At 25.8% G+C, this 18412-nt stretch overlaps 1 protein-coding gene across 1 annotated transcript in view; it reads right to left on the bottom strand.

The window, feature by feature from the left end:
* LOC132920618 (uncharacterized) overlaps positions 1-18412 on the bottom strand; it is a 122624-nt gene that overhangs the window by 16020 nt on the left and 88192 nt on the right. The window contains exons 5-6 of the mRNA XM_060983123.1: positions 10672-10767; positions 1731-1793 (exon numbers count right to left, since the gene is read on the bottom strand). Of these exons, the coding sequence (XP_060839106.1) occupies positions 1731-1793; positions 10672-10767 (159 nt within the window). The remainder of the gene's footprint in view (positions 1-1730; positions 1794-10671; positions 10768-18412) is intronic.

The following is an 18412-nucleotide window of genomic DNA, read 5'->3' as shown; positions in this document are numbered from 1 at the left end:
CACAAAATTTAATTTTTATAAAAAAAAATCTTAATATATTGCATAATTACTGGCATACGTTTCAGTAGTTGTAACTTGTAATTTTAGACTTTTACTACTGAAATTCACAAATTACAAGGAAAGATCACAAGCCCAGTTGTCAGTAAACTATAGTGTAGGTAATTTAATTATAGAACTAAGGACTGGAATATAATCAGTAATGACCATTTATATAAATATCTATTTTAAATTTAAATTTAATATAATTATGTATCTATCGTTCAAGTGTTCAATATGCTAACAATTACAAAGTTAGTTACTTATCATAATAAATATCTAGCTTAAATCTAGGTTACTTTTAAAATAAAATCACTTTTGATAAAGAAAATTGAAAATTTTAAAGACTATTACCCAATTACTAGATGCATATCAAATATCATTTTCATCGATTACTTGGTGTTTAACTGTTTATTAATATATACCAGATACCTGATCATTTTGATTTGATTTTTGTGTATTTATAATTTTTTCTTTTCGGAGCTTGCTACCTTAAGGAGGGTGTAGCTTTGAGTGGCTTTAAAATTTTATTAACTTCATAGAATTATAAATATTAAATATGTAATATATTAGCAACTTTACTAAATACGTTATCGATCTATGATAGTTATTATAATCAAGTTAATATTTCTACAATTTATAAATACAGTTGGCCATAATAAAATATTTTAATTATTTCATGTTTTTGTGTAGTTACAAGAACAAATAATATGAAAAAAACATACGGATAAACGTGTATAATATTGTGATGATGTGTATATAAAATGCAACGTGATTTGTTTGGGTACATTTAAGTCAACATTCAAAATAATATAAATAACAGTTGTTTACATAACGAGAGGTAAAATATATGCGTCAACTTTTCTAATTTAAATATTTATACACGGAAAGTAAGACGTGAAATAACGGTATGAAATAAAATAGTGTGGGATGGAATTTAAAATAAATGAAAATAATAAACGAAGACATTTTTGACTTATAAAATACGTGTGCACTAGAGTGAAGTAATTTTCTGAAAATGAAACATAAAATTGTGTTGATATTAAACGTAGATCAGTGGAATTTTTAGGATTTTTTAATAGAAAGAGATTTACATAAGTCTTAATATTTGAAAATTCAAATGATATTAAAAGAACAGAAAATGCGTATATTAGTTGAAATTCAAAACTACACTAAGTTAGATATTTTTATATACTTGACACTCAATTCGTTTCGATCACTTCCACAAAGTATTTGTATCAATTTGCCATAGGAGTAAGATATATTGATTGAAATTTATGTTTGACAAACTGTAATTATTTCTGGAAAACGATTTTTAGTGATTGATGCAATCAAAAATGTTTATCAAAAATTTCTGGTTATTGCTTTTATATTATTATGTTATTTTTGTAATTTCCTTAAAATTTATTGAAAAATCAACCTTTAGAATAATATTTGAAATGATATTGTATAAAACTTTTTGAGATTTTACTGCCAATAAGTTAAACATCCTGTAAAAACTTTTATTTTTGAGTATGTTTGAAAATTAAGCAATATCATTTTATGATTATTTTCAATCATTTCTATCTGTAAGTTAATGTTAATGCCTTTGCATTGACTAAATGGTAAAAACATGTTTTATTTATTTAGGCACCAAAATATATTACAAAAATGAAATAATTGTTATAGATTTATGATGAGTACAAAATACTTACGTTTAAAATTAGTAGAAAAAAATCGATAGTATACAAAATTGCTGTCGGCGGATTGAATTCAACCTGTAATTTAAAACAATAATTAAAGTAATGAATGATTTTTCTTGAAATATACAATAGAAATTCTGAGGTAATACACGTTATGATCAGTATTTCATAAAATATATATTTTTATAATAGTGAGCTATTTATTAGATTTTATTTATTATTGTTGAAGTATGTATATATTTTCCTCTAAATTACCGTATAGTTTGTGAGTTGATACATATTAATAATCATCATGTCTAATGTCATCTGTCGTTTATTTATACAGGTTGATTTATCAATCAACTTATAGCTGCAGAGTTACTAAAATAGTTGTTAAAGATAGTTTTTATAATAGATACAAGATAAATGTAATATTGAATCAATCTAGTACTTACTTATTAAACTGAGATAAATTTTTACAAATTATAAAATATTATTAATTACTAAAATAATAAAGCTCTAAAATCGTTATAGTCTTATTTTCCAAACTTATTAAGAAGGTCGAAGGACTTATTAGTTTTAATACACAATATCATATAAAATCAAAAACTACTTGTTTGAATTTTGATTTAGATACATATACATATATTTTCAAAAAAGTTATCGGCTTAACAGTTTCCAAGAAAAAATAAGTCGGTATTGTCATAAGACTATTTATACAATTGAAGTATTTTCAAATAATATGGTCCTTAAGAATACTTAAAAATTAAAAAAATCAGAATTTGAATAAATCAATAATTATTCTAAGAAAAAATGGGCATGAGCATGTTTGGAGAATCACTCTTTATAATTATACGCAATTGACACGCCGATAGCGTTCACACCTGTTACAGGTTATAGAACATATTATGACGTGTGGGGTCGTGGCTGAATGACGTGTGGTGACGAGCGATGTGACCGCGTAGTATCCGTTTCGTTTTACACGCATCGATGATCCGACAACAAACCGTACCGTTTTATGCGTACAGTATTATATTTTAATATATGGTTGTAGTTTCCAAAAAATAAGATAATAAAATCTCAACCGTTCGAAATTTATACTAATAATATTATGGTTTTGAATACGAGAAGGTTTTTTTTTATGAAATAACGTACCTATAATAATTAATAATCACGCGATGACGAGTACTTAGGATTTTGTCATTTATCGGGCACCTCCCTTTCTTCCATCTGGCAATCACTCGTAAACATCCGGACCACGATAAACGTAATATTAGCCATCAATCATCCATAATCCTTAAAATCATGCACATTACGCTTCTTATAAAATACATGACACGTCGGTCGATTACGCCGACGTTCGTTTGTATAAACGAGAGTGGTTGACAACAGTTGACTTTTGAATAGGATTCTCGAAACCGTCTAGTAAGACGTTTCAATAGACGCGGGGGTTTAAAACGGTGCTACGGTGAAACGTAGCAAAGGTCGGACATGACAAACGCAAACACAAGAGAAAAAAGGCTCACGTAACAAGCAAACAGTGTAACGTATGACAGACCAGTTAATCCCAAGTGTTTTTAAGTCGTTTAGATTTAGAACACGATTTTTTTCTGTGTTAATGAATTAATAGTACTTATATATACTATATAGGTATATTGAAATGTTTTTAAAAATTATAGTAAAATTTTTATACTACAAACGGTCGTTTTGAGCTTCAACTGATAAGATAAGTAGCTTATTAAATTGGGCGGTCGGTAATTGGGACACATTTTTATCTACTTGCTTCATATAAAATATGTGCTTACCTTTTACTACCCGGAGATTGAACCATAAATGTATAACACAAAAATATACAAGTATATTATAATGTTTATTAATTAATTTTTTTTCTTATAGGTACATAAAAATACAATTATTTTTAAAATAATATGATACAGATTTTACAAATTTAAATCTGTCTTTTTTCCCGTCTTCGTATTTTTTATTTCATTTAGAATATAATTTTTTCGAATTAAAGTTTTTTTCCTGGCATTTAATGTTTTTACGTTTCTAATTTTAATATACAATTCTGATTAAACTTCCAATAAAACTTATATTAAATATTATTTTATAAATTTTAAAATGTAATGGTGGCTCAACTACCGGATGTAATAATAAAAATCGTTGAAAATAGTGTCCCAATTACCGTATGCCTTTTTGAAAAAAAGGTTAATTGTAGCCCAATTCCGGGCGCACGTTAATATATTAGAAGTAAAAAAAAAAAAATCAATCCCTTTCATAAAAAACTTGTTATAAAATGATAAAGAAGTTAGAGACGCTATCATAGAATCCATTTATGATATTATAGGTATTAGGTACCTACGATAGTATTGGTCCAATAATATCATGAATAGTATTTAATTATTTAATTTAAGACAATATAGTAAATTGATATAATAAAAACTGATAAATCGCTATTATTTTCATAACATCACAATAAATAATACGTACATATAAATAACCCATAAACAATTACTACTGTTTCATAATAATATTGTCGATTAATAGTTACATTAAAAATAGTATAAGTCTAGTAGACCTATATCATAACTGTATAATAACTGTTCTGTCTCTAATTAATTAAAAAAACATTGATATTATTATGACTTGCCTACTTGATAATAAATCATTAACGATGGCGTGTCCATATTTAGCGTAATTGTTATTTTATCATTTAAAATGCAGTACACAATGTTAGCAATTAATTGGAACTGCAAATTATTTTAATTTTAATTTTACGTGGTCGGTTTAGATGTCAATTTAAATCAAAAGACCTTAACCTAATGTATAAGCAATGCTTGAAGTGACTCTAAATAATCGAGGGAATAGCTATAAATTCGTATACAAATAATAAACTTATTGTTGTTGAATTTACAACATTTATATATGTGTCGTGTGTGCAAGTCAATTTGTTCTATAATGGCAATTTTAAAACTCATAAATATAGTATTATATTATTTTATGATTAATGTAAACTATTTGTAAATACAAATTAAATTTTTGATTTTATGATACATATATTATACATTTGACGAATTAGCTTAAATAATAATTATTCTTTTAAAAAATATTTTATTCGTTCTTGAAAGATGTTGTATTCTTCAAACCTAACGGGATAAGATTAAAAACAACCTACCGTATAATAAAATATATAAATACAAAGCAATTATATATGATTTACAAGAAAAAAACCCCAAAAGTCCGTATATCTAATACAAGGCCGTAAATGTCACTAACAAAAAAACATGTTTTTTGCACGTACATCCTTGTTTTAAACTAAAAAATTCAAAATGAAAAAGATTTTATTTTAAGAAACGCTGTTTTTCCCGTATAATTTATCATACACAAAGGACTTTTATAATCGATTAGGAAAAAAAAACGCTCAAGAAACTTTTGATTGAAACACAATTACCGTGGGTCAAATGAACCTTTCCGAATGGATGTAAATTAATGCCTGAGGTTAAAGTTATTTTAAAGGGTCGGCAAAACATGCAAGTTATTGAACATTTCTAGTAGCGCGCTATTGGCGGAAAGTCTTGTCTCCACGGTATGGGCGGAAATAGGTTGCACCGGACGTATGAGACGTGATTAATAATTAATAGTTTGGTCGACCACTATAGGTTTTCTACCGTAACCAACCTTTTATACTTCCATTCTCTTATCCAATAATACTGACCGGTCGATTATAATTCAAAACTTTACTTTATATTAGGCTTGAATTATATCATTATATATAGTTGAAACGCTTAAAACAAACACATTTTAAGTGTTCACCGGTTACACAAAATAAACCTATTGCGGTTAAAGAGTTGATAGTACTTGATATGGAGTAATCAAATTATTGATTGATAAAATACTTTTAAAAATATTGGACTTGATTATTTTAGAAAATTTTTCTAAAAATTATATACAAATATAATATAATATATAATAATAATATATAGATATATATTTTCTTTTTGATAACAAAAATTTGAATTTGAGTTCTAAAAAACAGTAAGTATATATTCTTTTATTTGATGGCATCAAAGAATTTAGTTGACATTCAATTATTGATACATATTTTAATTAATCAAAATTATAAATAGCACTGAATTAAAATACGATGTTCAGTTTTTCATTTATAATAACACATATTATAGTATATATATATTTAATTACAGTGCATATTTTGTTTATTTTTTACTAAATTGCCTGTTGTTTGAAAATATAAAATAATCAATATCGAGTCATCTACAGAAAATGATAATTATACATAATAATATATGTAATGGCGTGGTAACGTGTTAAATTATGTCGACTAACTTAAGTTATTGATGTTCTAGAATATATGAATTTTAAGAAGAAAATATTAAAATTTTAACAAGAGTTAATAATTTATTTAATCTCAGCATTTTTTGTTTTAAATATATTCTTTTTTACATACATTTAATGAAACTGTTAATAGTACTTAGTGAGTTTAAACTTGTGTGCGCACATGTAAACGTATAGGTATAGTTTGTATTTTGAAAAAAAATTATTATTTTAAATGAAAAGCTATTTTATTATATATTGCAAGTGTTTTTTTTTTAAATTTTTTTATTAATTGTACGTTATTATATAATATAATGATATATTTGGCGTAAAATAATAATATATAAAATAATAACATCTAAACTGTTTAATGGATCCTAGACCGATTAAATATGTACCTCAGAAATAAATTGCTTACACTCTTAGGATGGCATACGATTTAAAATTGGATTTATATTCTTTATAGCATACAATCAGTGATCGAGGTTGGGGACACTGCAGAGAGAATGCGAGTCGCATTTCAAAATGTTTCCTTCTAACAATGCGGACGAACATTAAAAAAGAAACTTAAAACTCCATAGTATTTCAAACGTATAATATATAATGTATGGAATGTGAAAATGTATAGTAAAATGTATCTATATTTGATGAAAATAAAATACTGTATGAAAATATATCAATGGAAATACGTAAGTGGATGTTATAGATAAAAATCACTTCACATACTTCAACAGTATAATGTATATTTACAACCGACATAACTAAATAATGTTCAACCTATACATTATTTAGAAATCGTTTATTTATAAATATTTTCTTCATCATTTATAATAAAGTTTGAATAAATTGCATTTTATAATTGAATGAAAATTTAGCATTTAGGTATATTTTGTATAGAAAAAAAAAATAATATCGAAAAAATCGTTCTTTTATATTTTATTTGAATTTAATAAGGAAATTATATATAACCATTAAAAAACCAAATAAAAATTTGTTCTTTGTATTTAAAAAGTATAAAATAATGTTTATATTTTTATAATACATATCAATTCATAGAAATTTCAATTACTGGAGTTCATTAATTTTTTTAAGTTTTATTATATACGTAAACAATTTTTATTCATATGAAGAGATTAATCAGAGATGTATATCATATTACACAGCTCTGTATACCACATAATTCACACGTTGGTCAAACTGTCGAAGTAATATAATAGTTGAACGATTTGTATAGGTACTTTATAGTTACAAATACATTTGCCTCGGTTTTAGGGTAACATGTGGGCGTGAGTGACGGATCGAAAATATATATTGGCATGTAATCTTTGATCGTATATCATTATATCAATACACATGGAGTGCAAAGTAAAGTTAAAACTGGCGTTGATAGTACTTACACAAAAATATTATCTTGTGGGCCAAAAGTTGCACACGAGAAGCGCTCTTTGATAGTACACGGAATCTCAGTCTATTAGTATTGGTATAAGGACCACGTTGTAGAATTTAGTGGAAGTAGAGTACTGAGTACTTAACATTTAAGTGGTAGTCATATACATTGATGAGTACATCACAATGCATCCGTAGTTTTCAACCTTACCGTTCAGGAAAGCATGACAAAAGTTTAACGATTTAAGTTTTTCTTAGTGTGTTTAGAGCTGTTATAATAATGTGATAAACGATTGTGCCGTTAAAAAAACTTTCTACTTTTAGTTTTCGAGTAAGTATGTTATTCTTGTAGTGTTAAGTTAAATGTTGTAATAAAAGGACAACGATGAGATAGTATTTGATAAATTTTTAACGAACCAACTGTACGTTTATGTTTGTACAAAAACAAGGTTCAGGTATCTTTAGAAATTCGTATAACTTGTGTTTTCTCCTTTTAGGTATAACACATAGGTAATTACGAATACACGGTAATATAATAATAAATTATGTTTATGTTCTCTCATTAATTTTATTACATATACATGTCCATGAATTTATTTTTATTACATTTCAATTTTTTTCTATGTATAGTTGGTTCCTATATTTGATGGAAATCCCGTACTGACATATTATGCGTTTTAATAATATTTATTATTCAACGGCAATATTCATTGTGTATTTATTTTCACGAATTTTGTATTTATTATGCTATAATCCACACATATATTTATTATGCAAGTATTATCGTTGACTATACTTCAAGCTTTACTTTATTATCAGTAATCATTCCAATTAAACTAATTCAATTAATTGCATTATACTATTGTATGATAATTAAATAATAGAATACTACATTAGAATGTAATCTTTATTAGGTTAAGTAATATCTTGATATGTCTTTGATAATTTTGATTACACAGAAGCAACATCACCATGAATAATTGCAGAGTAGCAGACAGCAGTTAAATTTAATCAGTGGTTCTAAAAAAAATAGTTTTTCAAAAATACAAAATATATGTAATATTGGATTTAGTATTTATTATATATTGACCATTTTTACAAATTATTAATGTTTGCGAATTAATATATATCCAACATTTTCAAATTACCGTAACTATCACATATCCCAAATCCATTATTATAGACCTTTTATTCATAGAACATAAAATTAAAAAACTTAAAAATACCCATTCGAATTTTGATTTTAAAAGGTCAAAATGTTCAGAATTGTTGTCTATTAATAATTGAAGTAGAAAGGAAGAAGGGTTTTCATTTGTATGACAGAAGTTTGTATCTCTACAAGATACTTTGTAAGTAATATATAAAATCTCAATAATTTTTAAAATATGGCCTTTTAGTACATTTAAAAATCCAAATTTGTTTAACTGTTGTTAATAACTGTATTATTGAAGTAGAATAAAGGGGTTAGCATGTTTGGAGGATAAATTAGTACAGCGATTCCTAACCTTTTTAGTTGTTCGGACTACCAATTTTGTAAAATAATCTTCGAGGCACACCAATCAAATAGCACTCCTTATATGTATGTATCTATATAATATATATAATATTATATAATAAAAATATATAATGATATTATTTTGTATATAAATATTATGTAATTAATGTTAATATTATATGGTCAACGGTCCAGTCCCACACTGCTCGTAACCCACAAATGAGCTGCGTCCCATAGGTTGGGAACCACTATACTAGTATTTCAAACTATTGTATGATTACTTATATTTACACGCGTAAAAAATTGAAAGGATTGAAGTTTATAAAGTTAAACTTTCAGAAAATAATCATAATATTTTTATTAGGTATATAGTTTTTCTATGTATATATTTGTTATAACGTTCTAAATTTCTTATAAAGAATAAAATATCTACACTAATTTAAAACCATTAAAGTTTCGGAAGTTAATTCAAGATGTTACGCTGATTTGATAGCTATCTAATGAAAATCAGATGACGGAGAAAATAAGCTGAACGCCGACCGATGTCTGTCAAAGTCTACATTTAATTGTAATTTAAACTTGACGGAGCTGAAGAGATTGTCAAATTCATCTATTGGATATACGTTATACGTGTTTTGTAATAACTTGGGAGCTTTGTTTAATTTTAAATTTGGCAATAGAGTATTTTTAACAATTTTAAACAAATGTTGGTACAAATTTTTAAAAACTCACCCTGGTAAATTAAGCAACAGTCAAAGTCAATGTCGAAAGGAATAGCAGAGATATACGTTAGAGTTAATAATATACTATTAAATTCGGTATAAAACTAAAAACTAATACTGTAAACCCCAAGTAGAAGGTAGAGTAATTAAGGCCTGTGCGATCCATACGAAATATACTGTATTAAAATATTATTCACTTATTTCTAAAACTTAGTCCATACGTAGATATCTATATTAGTATATATGGTAATTAATCATGTAGATGCATACGGTGTATTGAATAACCATTACTTTAGACAATTTCAGTATATAGTACATTTAAAGTTCTATATTTTAGTTACTTTATTACATAGTTATTTGAAAATACCGTTCGTCATAACTTATAATATTATATTTTACGTTACGCCGTTGAATTTTATATCTCGCGACCGGAGTGCTATTATCTTGTATACTTAAACACGATGTTTAATAAAATTGTAAATTTGTATCTAATCAAATTAACATACATTTGTTGTTGTAAGAATGTAAGATAGGTACTTGAGAAATTTTAATGAATATATTACAACTTACAAATATATGAAAATTAGTAAAATATACCTAATATTTATAAATACATTTTTTAAGAAGTATTATTATTTATTTCTGCTATATTTCGTGTAATAAGAAAAACTTTATAAATATTTTATATTTTAATATCAACTTTTAAAATTATTTATTAGTTGAAGCGTTTACAAAGTTAGTTTAGTGAACAATAGAATGAAAGTTTTATATACGTACCAGGTGATTCACTGACAATCATTCAGTGATTTTAAATGAGTAATGAAGTGTTTATTATCCCCACGGAGCCAACTTTCAATCATTGGCTTAACATTTTTGAATTAATAGGTATTTATTAATAAATTAAAAAAGTGAGTCAGTAAATACGATTATAAATCTTATGCGATTCAATTTGGAATGTGTCAAATTTCAATAAGAATAATTGCATTTTAACAGTCCATTTTAACGAGGAATATTATTATTTCTTTAGATTTATATTTACCGTATCAACTCCATATAAATATATTGAATGTGCGACGTCAACAGTAGTTGCTAAGATCATTGCAAATATCCAAGGTACGAATAAAACTCTGAGATCCTGAAACACAATAATTATATAAAAATATTGAATAATGTGTATAATACACGTACACCTATATATGTAGCCAAAATAGAATACTTTAATATTTTATAATTTGTCTATCAACGTATACAATTAATTATTAAATTATAATCAAGTACCATGAATCTGGGACGTAATACAAGGGGATATGTGAGTCAGATATTCCGATTGCCTTTTTTTTTTAAGTGGTTAGTAGACTATGGTCTATCGATCATTTTTAGTGATAAAAATATATCTACGCTAATTAAACAAAATTGTAAAGAAAAGTGGTTTGAAATTGAAAAAGAATAATATTTAAGAGATAGCCAAATTATCGTTTTTGAAATATAATAATTATTAAATAAGTTACAGTTTCATTTTTAAAAAGCTTAACAAAATAAGTAGTTGTATCTTTTGTAATGAGAAGTATAATTAGAATAATACAAAACCATCTTTTTTAATTCACTAATATTTCAAAAATGACAATAAGGTTATCTCCAAAATATTGTTCTCTATTAATATTATTAAATAGGTTTTCACTTAAAAATCACTTTATAAGTTTTTCTCGTTTGCTTTGCGTAAATATGTTGCATTGTTGCTATATATGTGCTGAGTCCATATAATGACATTAAACTATGATATTTTTAATTGTGAGCCGTGACAGCTATTATCATTATAGACATGCAAATGTGTAACCAGGCCTTTGAATTTCGGGTGTTTAAGTATCACCTACAATTATCATGCATTTGTGACCTTTTTTATATAGGTTATAACAGGGGTCTCTAATATTTTTTTACGCTGGTCTAAATTTGAGATATGTTTTTCATCGCGGGCCAACATTTTTCTAGAAATAAGGAGATAATTAAATTGGAGAATAGATAAGATTAAATACTTTACACTTAATATATTAGGTACAGTGTACTTGCGCAGTTAGAAAAACCCGTCAATCACGAGTTCTATAGTATTATTATTATTATTTCGGAGTAGATCGTTAAGTATTATGTATAACCAACGAGCAATTGCTTGAGTACACTGTAAGTCAAATAAGCGTGACCGAGGGTTTTTTCTATTATTAGCTAGTATTAGTTTATAAGTATGATTATAATAAGTTGTTATGAATGACATCAAATTAAAAAATTAATAAATTAAATAAATTAAGCTATATTATTTTAATAACATAAATTAGTGGGCCGGTTCAAAAACGATGGCGGGTCGGATTTGGCTTGCGGGCCCGTAGGTTGGAAACCCCTGCGCTATAATGATAATACTTTATAAGTTATAACATCTATTTTACATTTTTACGCTCATAGTTTTAGTTTTTATCTACTAATCCCTTCATTCACAATACAATATTTATACATATATACGACACTGCCTTGAACTATATATACTAATATATGCATTTTTATATAATGGTTTTATTATAGGTAGTAAAAACTATATAATAGCTTTCGATAATAAATATATTGTGTTTATAATTATAAACCTCTGTCCGATGTAATGATGAAAACTAAATAAATATTATTTTTATAGAGGATTTTTACATTAATATTTTATAACGTCGTAATATCTAATAAATATTTCAGTATTCAAACATCATGATAAATAAAAATGTCAATCATTCAACGTATATAATATTTATTTTTAAAATTAAATTAAAATTGTCTTGAGTTAATTAGTTATTTACTAGGTCAACGGAAGGGATTTTAATTTAGTTTTATTTTTGACGACCGAATCTAAACTTTAACATATATAAAACTACGTTTTATTTGGAATAAAAATGCAACCATTTCACTGAACAATAAAGAAAACATTTTATTTCTTCACAACATATTGAAGTAGTCACATAGAAAGCAATTAATTTTTATTATCTCTGAAATAAAATACTTAAGTGTCAAGATTTATCAAGCTTGATAATTAAAAACATTTCCAAGAAAATATATAATAAATGTTTAAAAACTTACAATTTTGAAAACAATTCAATAGAATTTATTATTATAAATAAGACTTGAAATTTTTTTTTTAATTTTATCATAATATCCTGTGTAATTTAAATAAAATCTATATTTTATAGAAATGCATGAATCACTCTTATAAAATAATGACATGCTACATTAAAATGTAACAAAAACTATTAGTATATATTCCGTATATTAAAGAAAAAAGTATAAATTAAATATCTCAAAATATAAGTTATTAAGTTTAGATAACTTATGGTATTGTTTTAAATATAAATAATTAAGAGAAACTGGTGAGTAAATTTATTAACACATATAGTATTATACAAAAAATTAAAAAAAAACATTATTTAAGTAAAACCAGACAAGTTTTATTTATCCTCACAATCTTATAAAAAAAAATACTTGACTGTTAATTTATTAAATACTAAAAATAAACTTCAAAAAATTATTATTTTTTTTTTATGTACTTGGTACTTTAATCGATTGAAAATACCCATGTATAACTCATTAAATATACTTGTTAAACATTTATCGAAGAAGTTGAATAACTTTCTAGATTTTATAATTTTAAGTTAAAAATGTTTATTAACTATAAGTTGCTTAATATTTTTAGCATAATTAACTCAGATCTCGAAATAATCAGAAAATACTCTTGATCATTATTTCCCTTCAATATATTATATACCTAAGTGTAAATCAGTGGATATCACAAACTACACTAATTAATTATATGCTCAAAAACCATTGGAAAGTGTCTGATGGCGTAGATAATGGTTTTACTATTTTCAAAATATATAAATGTTCAAAAATTGAAGAGTATGTCTATGTGAGCGGAATAAAAATATTTAGATAAATTAATTAATATAAAACTTTTGTGTAATTTGTTTTTTACATAGTATAAATAAATGTACTATTTAAAAAAGAACAATATATTCAAAACAACGAATATAACGTTAAAAAATATAATTTAATGTTTAATATTAAATATTATTATTTTTCTTTTTAATTTGTTATTACACAGAAAATTAATTTTTGTAGGCGGAATAAATTATCAAATGTACTTAATATGCCTGTATATTTTCAGAGAAGTATAGAATTCAACATTTAGACTATAGATAATAAGACAGTATAGTGTAAATGTGTAATTCACCAAGTCTGCTCATCCCCTTTCATTTTTTTTTAATAATGTAGTTATTAAAAATCCGATTTTTGGAATTTTAAAATAATCGATATTTTTTTGTACTGTTTAAAAAGTGTCTCATGGAGATACAAACTTTTAATTTTTTTTAGAACTACTATTTTTAGTGTGATTTATTAATCTGGTGATTTTTTGAATATTGTTATACATCTAATAAGAAACTATACTATCAAGCATTTTAATTAATAATTTATGCACATGATTAGTTTCAAAAATATATTTTATCAATTTACTAAAAAAAAACTTGTTTCTTATGAAAAAAGAGAAGTCGTCAACACAGAGCACCCTTTACATACATTTATTACTATATTACTATAGGATAAAAATAGTGGTGAATATGTTTGTATGCTCACCCTGTATACAGTACCAGAGTTAAAAGAAATTGGCCTAGGTGTAACTGATTTGGACACAGACATAATATGATGTCAGTTTAACTCTCACCTTAATGTAACACGCGATTGTTTGCACTTAACGATGCGTACATGTGAAATCACATTTTACTCCTGTCCCTGCCTAGTTGTGGCACATACCATGAACTATTGTTTCACTTAAAAGCCCTCCGTCTGTATACTAGAGCTAACGGTATGTCGTTCAAGTTTACTTTACACAAGCCGAATTTATACCATATAGAGAAAAATATCAATTAAAACAATATAATATTAAATCTATAATCACACATTAAACATTCTATTGATACGACTTTATGACAACTAAAATTAGGAAACATACTTTTCTATTTTTATGTACCTATATATTTTATAAAAATGTGGTTTTTAAATTTATTTTTCTCACAGTCGAGCTTGCACTGCAATAAAGCACAAAGTGTATGATCTATATATAGTACTTATTTGTGTCACGTCTTTTTAACCAGAAAAAATTTATTAAATCATTATTTACATTTATTGTCTTATGTACTGATGTGTAAACGTGCAGTCGTAACCTACGAGTTAGATAAAAAATAAAAGAAGAGAGAAAAAGCGTAATAAAACACTTTTGATCTTTGTCATTGAAAAGCGATATTTTGCCACGGGCCAGTGTAGCCCTTTTTCCACCCTACATCGTATAATAAATCATTCTACTGTGGATAATTTACTGTGAAAACCATTGTAGAACGGATTTTTTTTTTATCATCCTTTTATTAACCGTTTATTAATTATTATACATTGTACCTAGCTTGTTGCTTATGAATAATAATACCGTGACACAGCACACAACAAAATATATTATAATTATCATGAAAAAGGATTAATAATGACTAGTTTTCATAAATAGGGGTTTATTAAACTTTTTTAAGGAAACGGAACAATGATAACTACCTACTAGATAATCATAAAAATTCTATATAGGTACAATTTATTCTTCAGCAGGTGTATTGGTATATGGAAAAAAATAACATAATAAGTAAAGTATCGATATTATAAAATATAGTTAGGTAGGTATAAGATACATATAATATCATTGTTTATATTCTATGTAATATATAGTACAACCACAACGTAAAGGATCGTCTCATTTTATTGTGCTATGAATATGCATTTTTCTATAACGTGTAATTCGCATACAATTTTCATCCGATAAAAATTCAATAAAAATCTTATTTACATATTATGTAGAGTATAATAATAAAACGTTTTATATGCGTTCATAATGATTATTATACCACTGTAACGTATTGTGTAACCCATTGAATGTTTGCGTGTGTTATACGTGCTTGAAAACAACTGCACAGCATTAAATAATATACGGAGCAAAAAATTAATTATTTAAATCTGTTTTAGGGATCTGAATTGAATAAGTTTGGCTCTAGCCTGATGATAAATACTATAATACCTACCCGGAGAACAATCTACGTACGTATTTTGTAGGTTAACGAGTATACTATCGATGTCCTTATACTTCACGTGCGTACGCGATTAGTCGACGAGAAGAGCTTTGCGAAAGCAGCGACGATAAGTACAACGCAAGTGAGAGCAAAACTGAAAAAAGGTTTATCATTATATAAAGAGATAATAAGTTATATCAGATTATTGACTACGATACGTCAAAAAAATTCTCGTTAAAAATAGTAAGTTAGGTGTCTCGTTGAAAAACCCGTTGATAAAATTAATTTTTAAAAATATAATCTTTTATTATTATTTTTTTTTTTTTTTTAAATGATGTAATTATTATAACTAACCAACAATCATACGAGTGTTTTACGTATATTAAATTATTATTGAGACATAAAATTAAGTACTCACAATTTGCTACAACATCAATATATTTTTGTGAACATGTACGTGAATAATATGCTAAGGCAATAACTTGAGCCTATCATGTTGGCCACCAATCTATGTGATGTAATTTGTACACATTTTAAAATTCATTAATAACATTGTAAGTACTTACTTACCTACTTATGGCACAAAATTTTGATAAATTTATTCTTTTACAATATTAATGTACATATGACATGCTTATGACACCTTGACTCGTATAACGATTTGAAAGCTATGGTGTGAACATTGTTAAAAGAGCAATAATAATAAATGATATCTTGTGATAACGAAAGACGTGTGTCATAAATCATTGGAGAATATAATATCAAGATGAATGATTGTAATAATAAAATAATTAACAATTTTACAACATTTTTAAACTTTTACTTTCGCCCACGGTAGGTATATCCTCGTAAATAACTATCGTTACAATATTAGTAATATAATAAAATTCTTGAATGTCTTGTACTGATATAAACTTTTTTAGAATTATTATTATTTTTTTTTTTTTTTAATGAGAGTCAACCTTACTTTATATTGTTAATCAAAGGATTTTTTTTTCTTCAAAATGTTGATGTATTGAATTCAAATTTTGAACAAGTAGTTTTTGTGTTATTAAAATGTTTATAAATATAGTAATGATAATTTAGTTCTTAAAATAGTTTTACCCAAGTATGAAATATATATATATTTATATCAAATCATTATTATATTCTAACAATTATTACAAATTGTAAAATGTTAAGTTAGATTTGTAAAATATCCAAATCCTCATAGATCCTTATTATAGTATTATTCAAAATTATTCGACTTTTAATCTAGATACATCAACAGGAGCATGTGAGTTGCGTCCGATGATATATATGAATTGCGTTTCGAAAGATAATTTTCAGTTAAAATTTTCAAAAAAATTGTTTGATTTATATTTATATAATATATTATTTAGTGCAGTAGCGTGGCAAGGGTAATTAGGGCCCGTGTCTCCACTTAATTATTTAATTCCCCCCCACCTAAAAAAAAAAATTGTTGACATAATACTTCCAACTCTAACTTATGAAAAAAATAGTTTTAATTACTTAAAAACAACATAAATATCGAATATAAATAAATAAAATACAATTAGTTATGCATTCAAATTATAAATACAAATTTTATTTAAATTCTAATGAATTTAATTTTACATAAAATTACTACTAAGTCAAACTAAAAACAAAATTTACATGGGTCGATAGTCGTCGATGACGATGAGAATTACCGATTTTGGTATTTTCTAGCTCACTGCTACATTATCGATATTCTGTATTATATTATAACTTTTAATATTATGGTTTATTGTAGCACAACTATTTTAATACCTATTTATTTATTTATGAAATCTAGTGTTAACCCTATTATTATCGCCAAGTGGGTCCACACAGCCGGGGCCCGGTCGTACATGTCCAAGTTGCCCGGGTGTTAGATCCACCACCGGCGTCGCACGAAACTCTTCTTTGTAAAATAGTATTTTTATTTTACCTTCAAAACGATATTTCTTTTATTGTACTTTTTAAATGTGTATGATTTTGTTTATTAATACACACTATGCGTGAAAATTAACGATGAAATTATGAAAATAGCATAAGGAAAATCTTAAATTATTTTATCAGTGTACCATTAATTATTGTTATTAAGGCGTGCATTGCGTACATTTGTCAATTTTTTTAATTGATAAAAAGGCGCTTTTTTCTAAGATCTTCAGGTGCGCTATCGAGTTTTTCTACGTTACTGATCTGGTGCACTAGCAAAGTTAAGCGTTACGATTTTGCATTGCAAATCATTCAGTGAGGTATAAAGGTTGATGAGCTATTATTGATTTCTGTTGTGAATGATTTTTTAAAAACTTTTTTTACTCTTCAGTAAGAAAAACAAAACAAATAGTTTGTGGACTTTTCCCCTATAGTTAACAACAAAAAAAAAAAAAAAAAAAATTACTACCAACTCGGAAAAAGTCTACCCAACGCAAATGCCTGAAATTTCAAACTTTATGCTCGTATAGACCCATTAGTGTAAGAAACATGTTCACCGCCTCAAAGCCGGAAGTTTGAAATTTCGATTAAATTCTTCAAAATTAATTATAATACCATTGGATGTTTTGAACGGCAGTCAATCGTTTCCCCTCGTTTAATCAGCTTCCTCCGGTGGGATAAATTATAAAAAGTTTAATTAGCAATCTTATGTTAGCCCAC

Source organism: Rhopalosiphum padi, chromosome 2, assembly GCF_020882245.1.
Source record: "Rhopalosiphum padi isolate XX-2018 chromosome 2, ASM2088224v1, whole genome shotgun sequence".
Taxonomy (NCBI): Eukaryota; Metazoa; Arthropoda; class Insecta; order Hemiptera; family Aphididae; genus Rhopalosiphum; species Rhopalosiphum padi.
The sequence above is the reverse complement of the archived record's forward strand: the minus strand, read 5'-3'. Positions and strand labels throughout refer to the sequence as shown.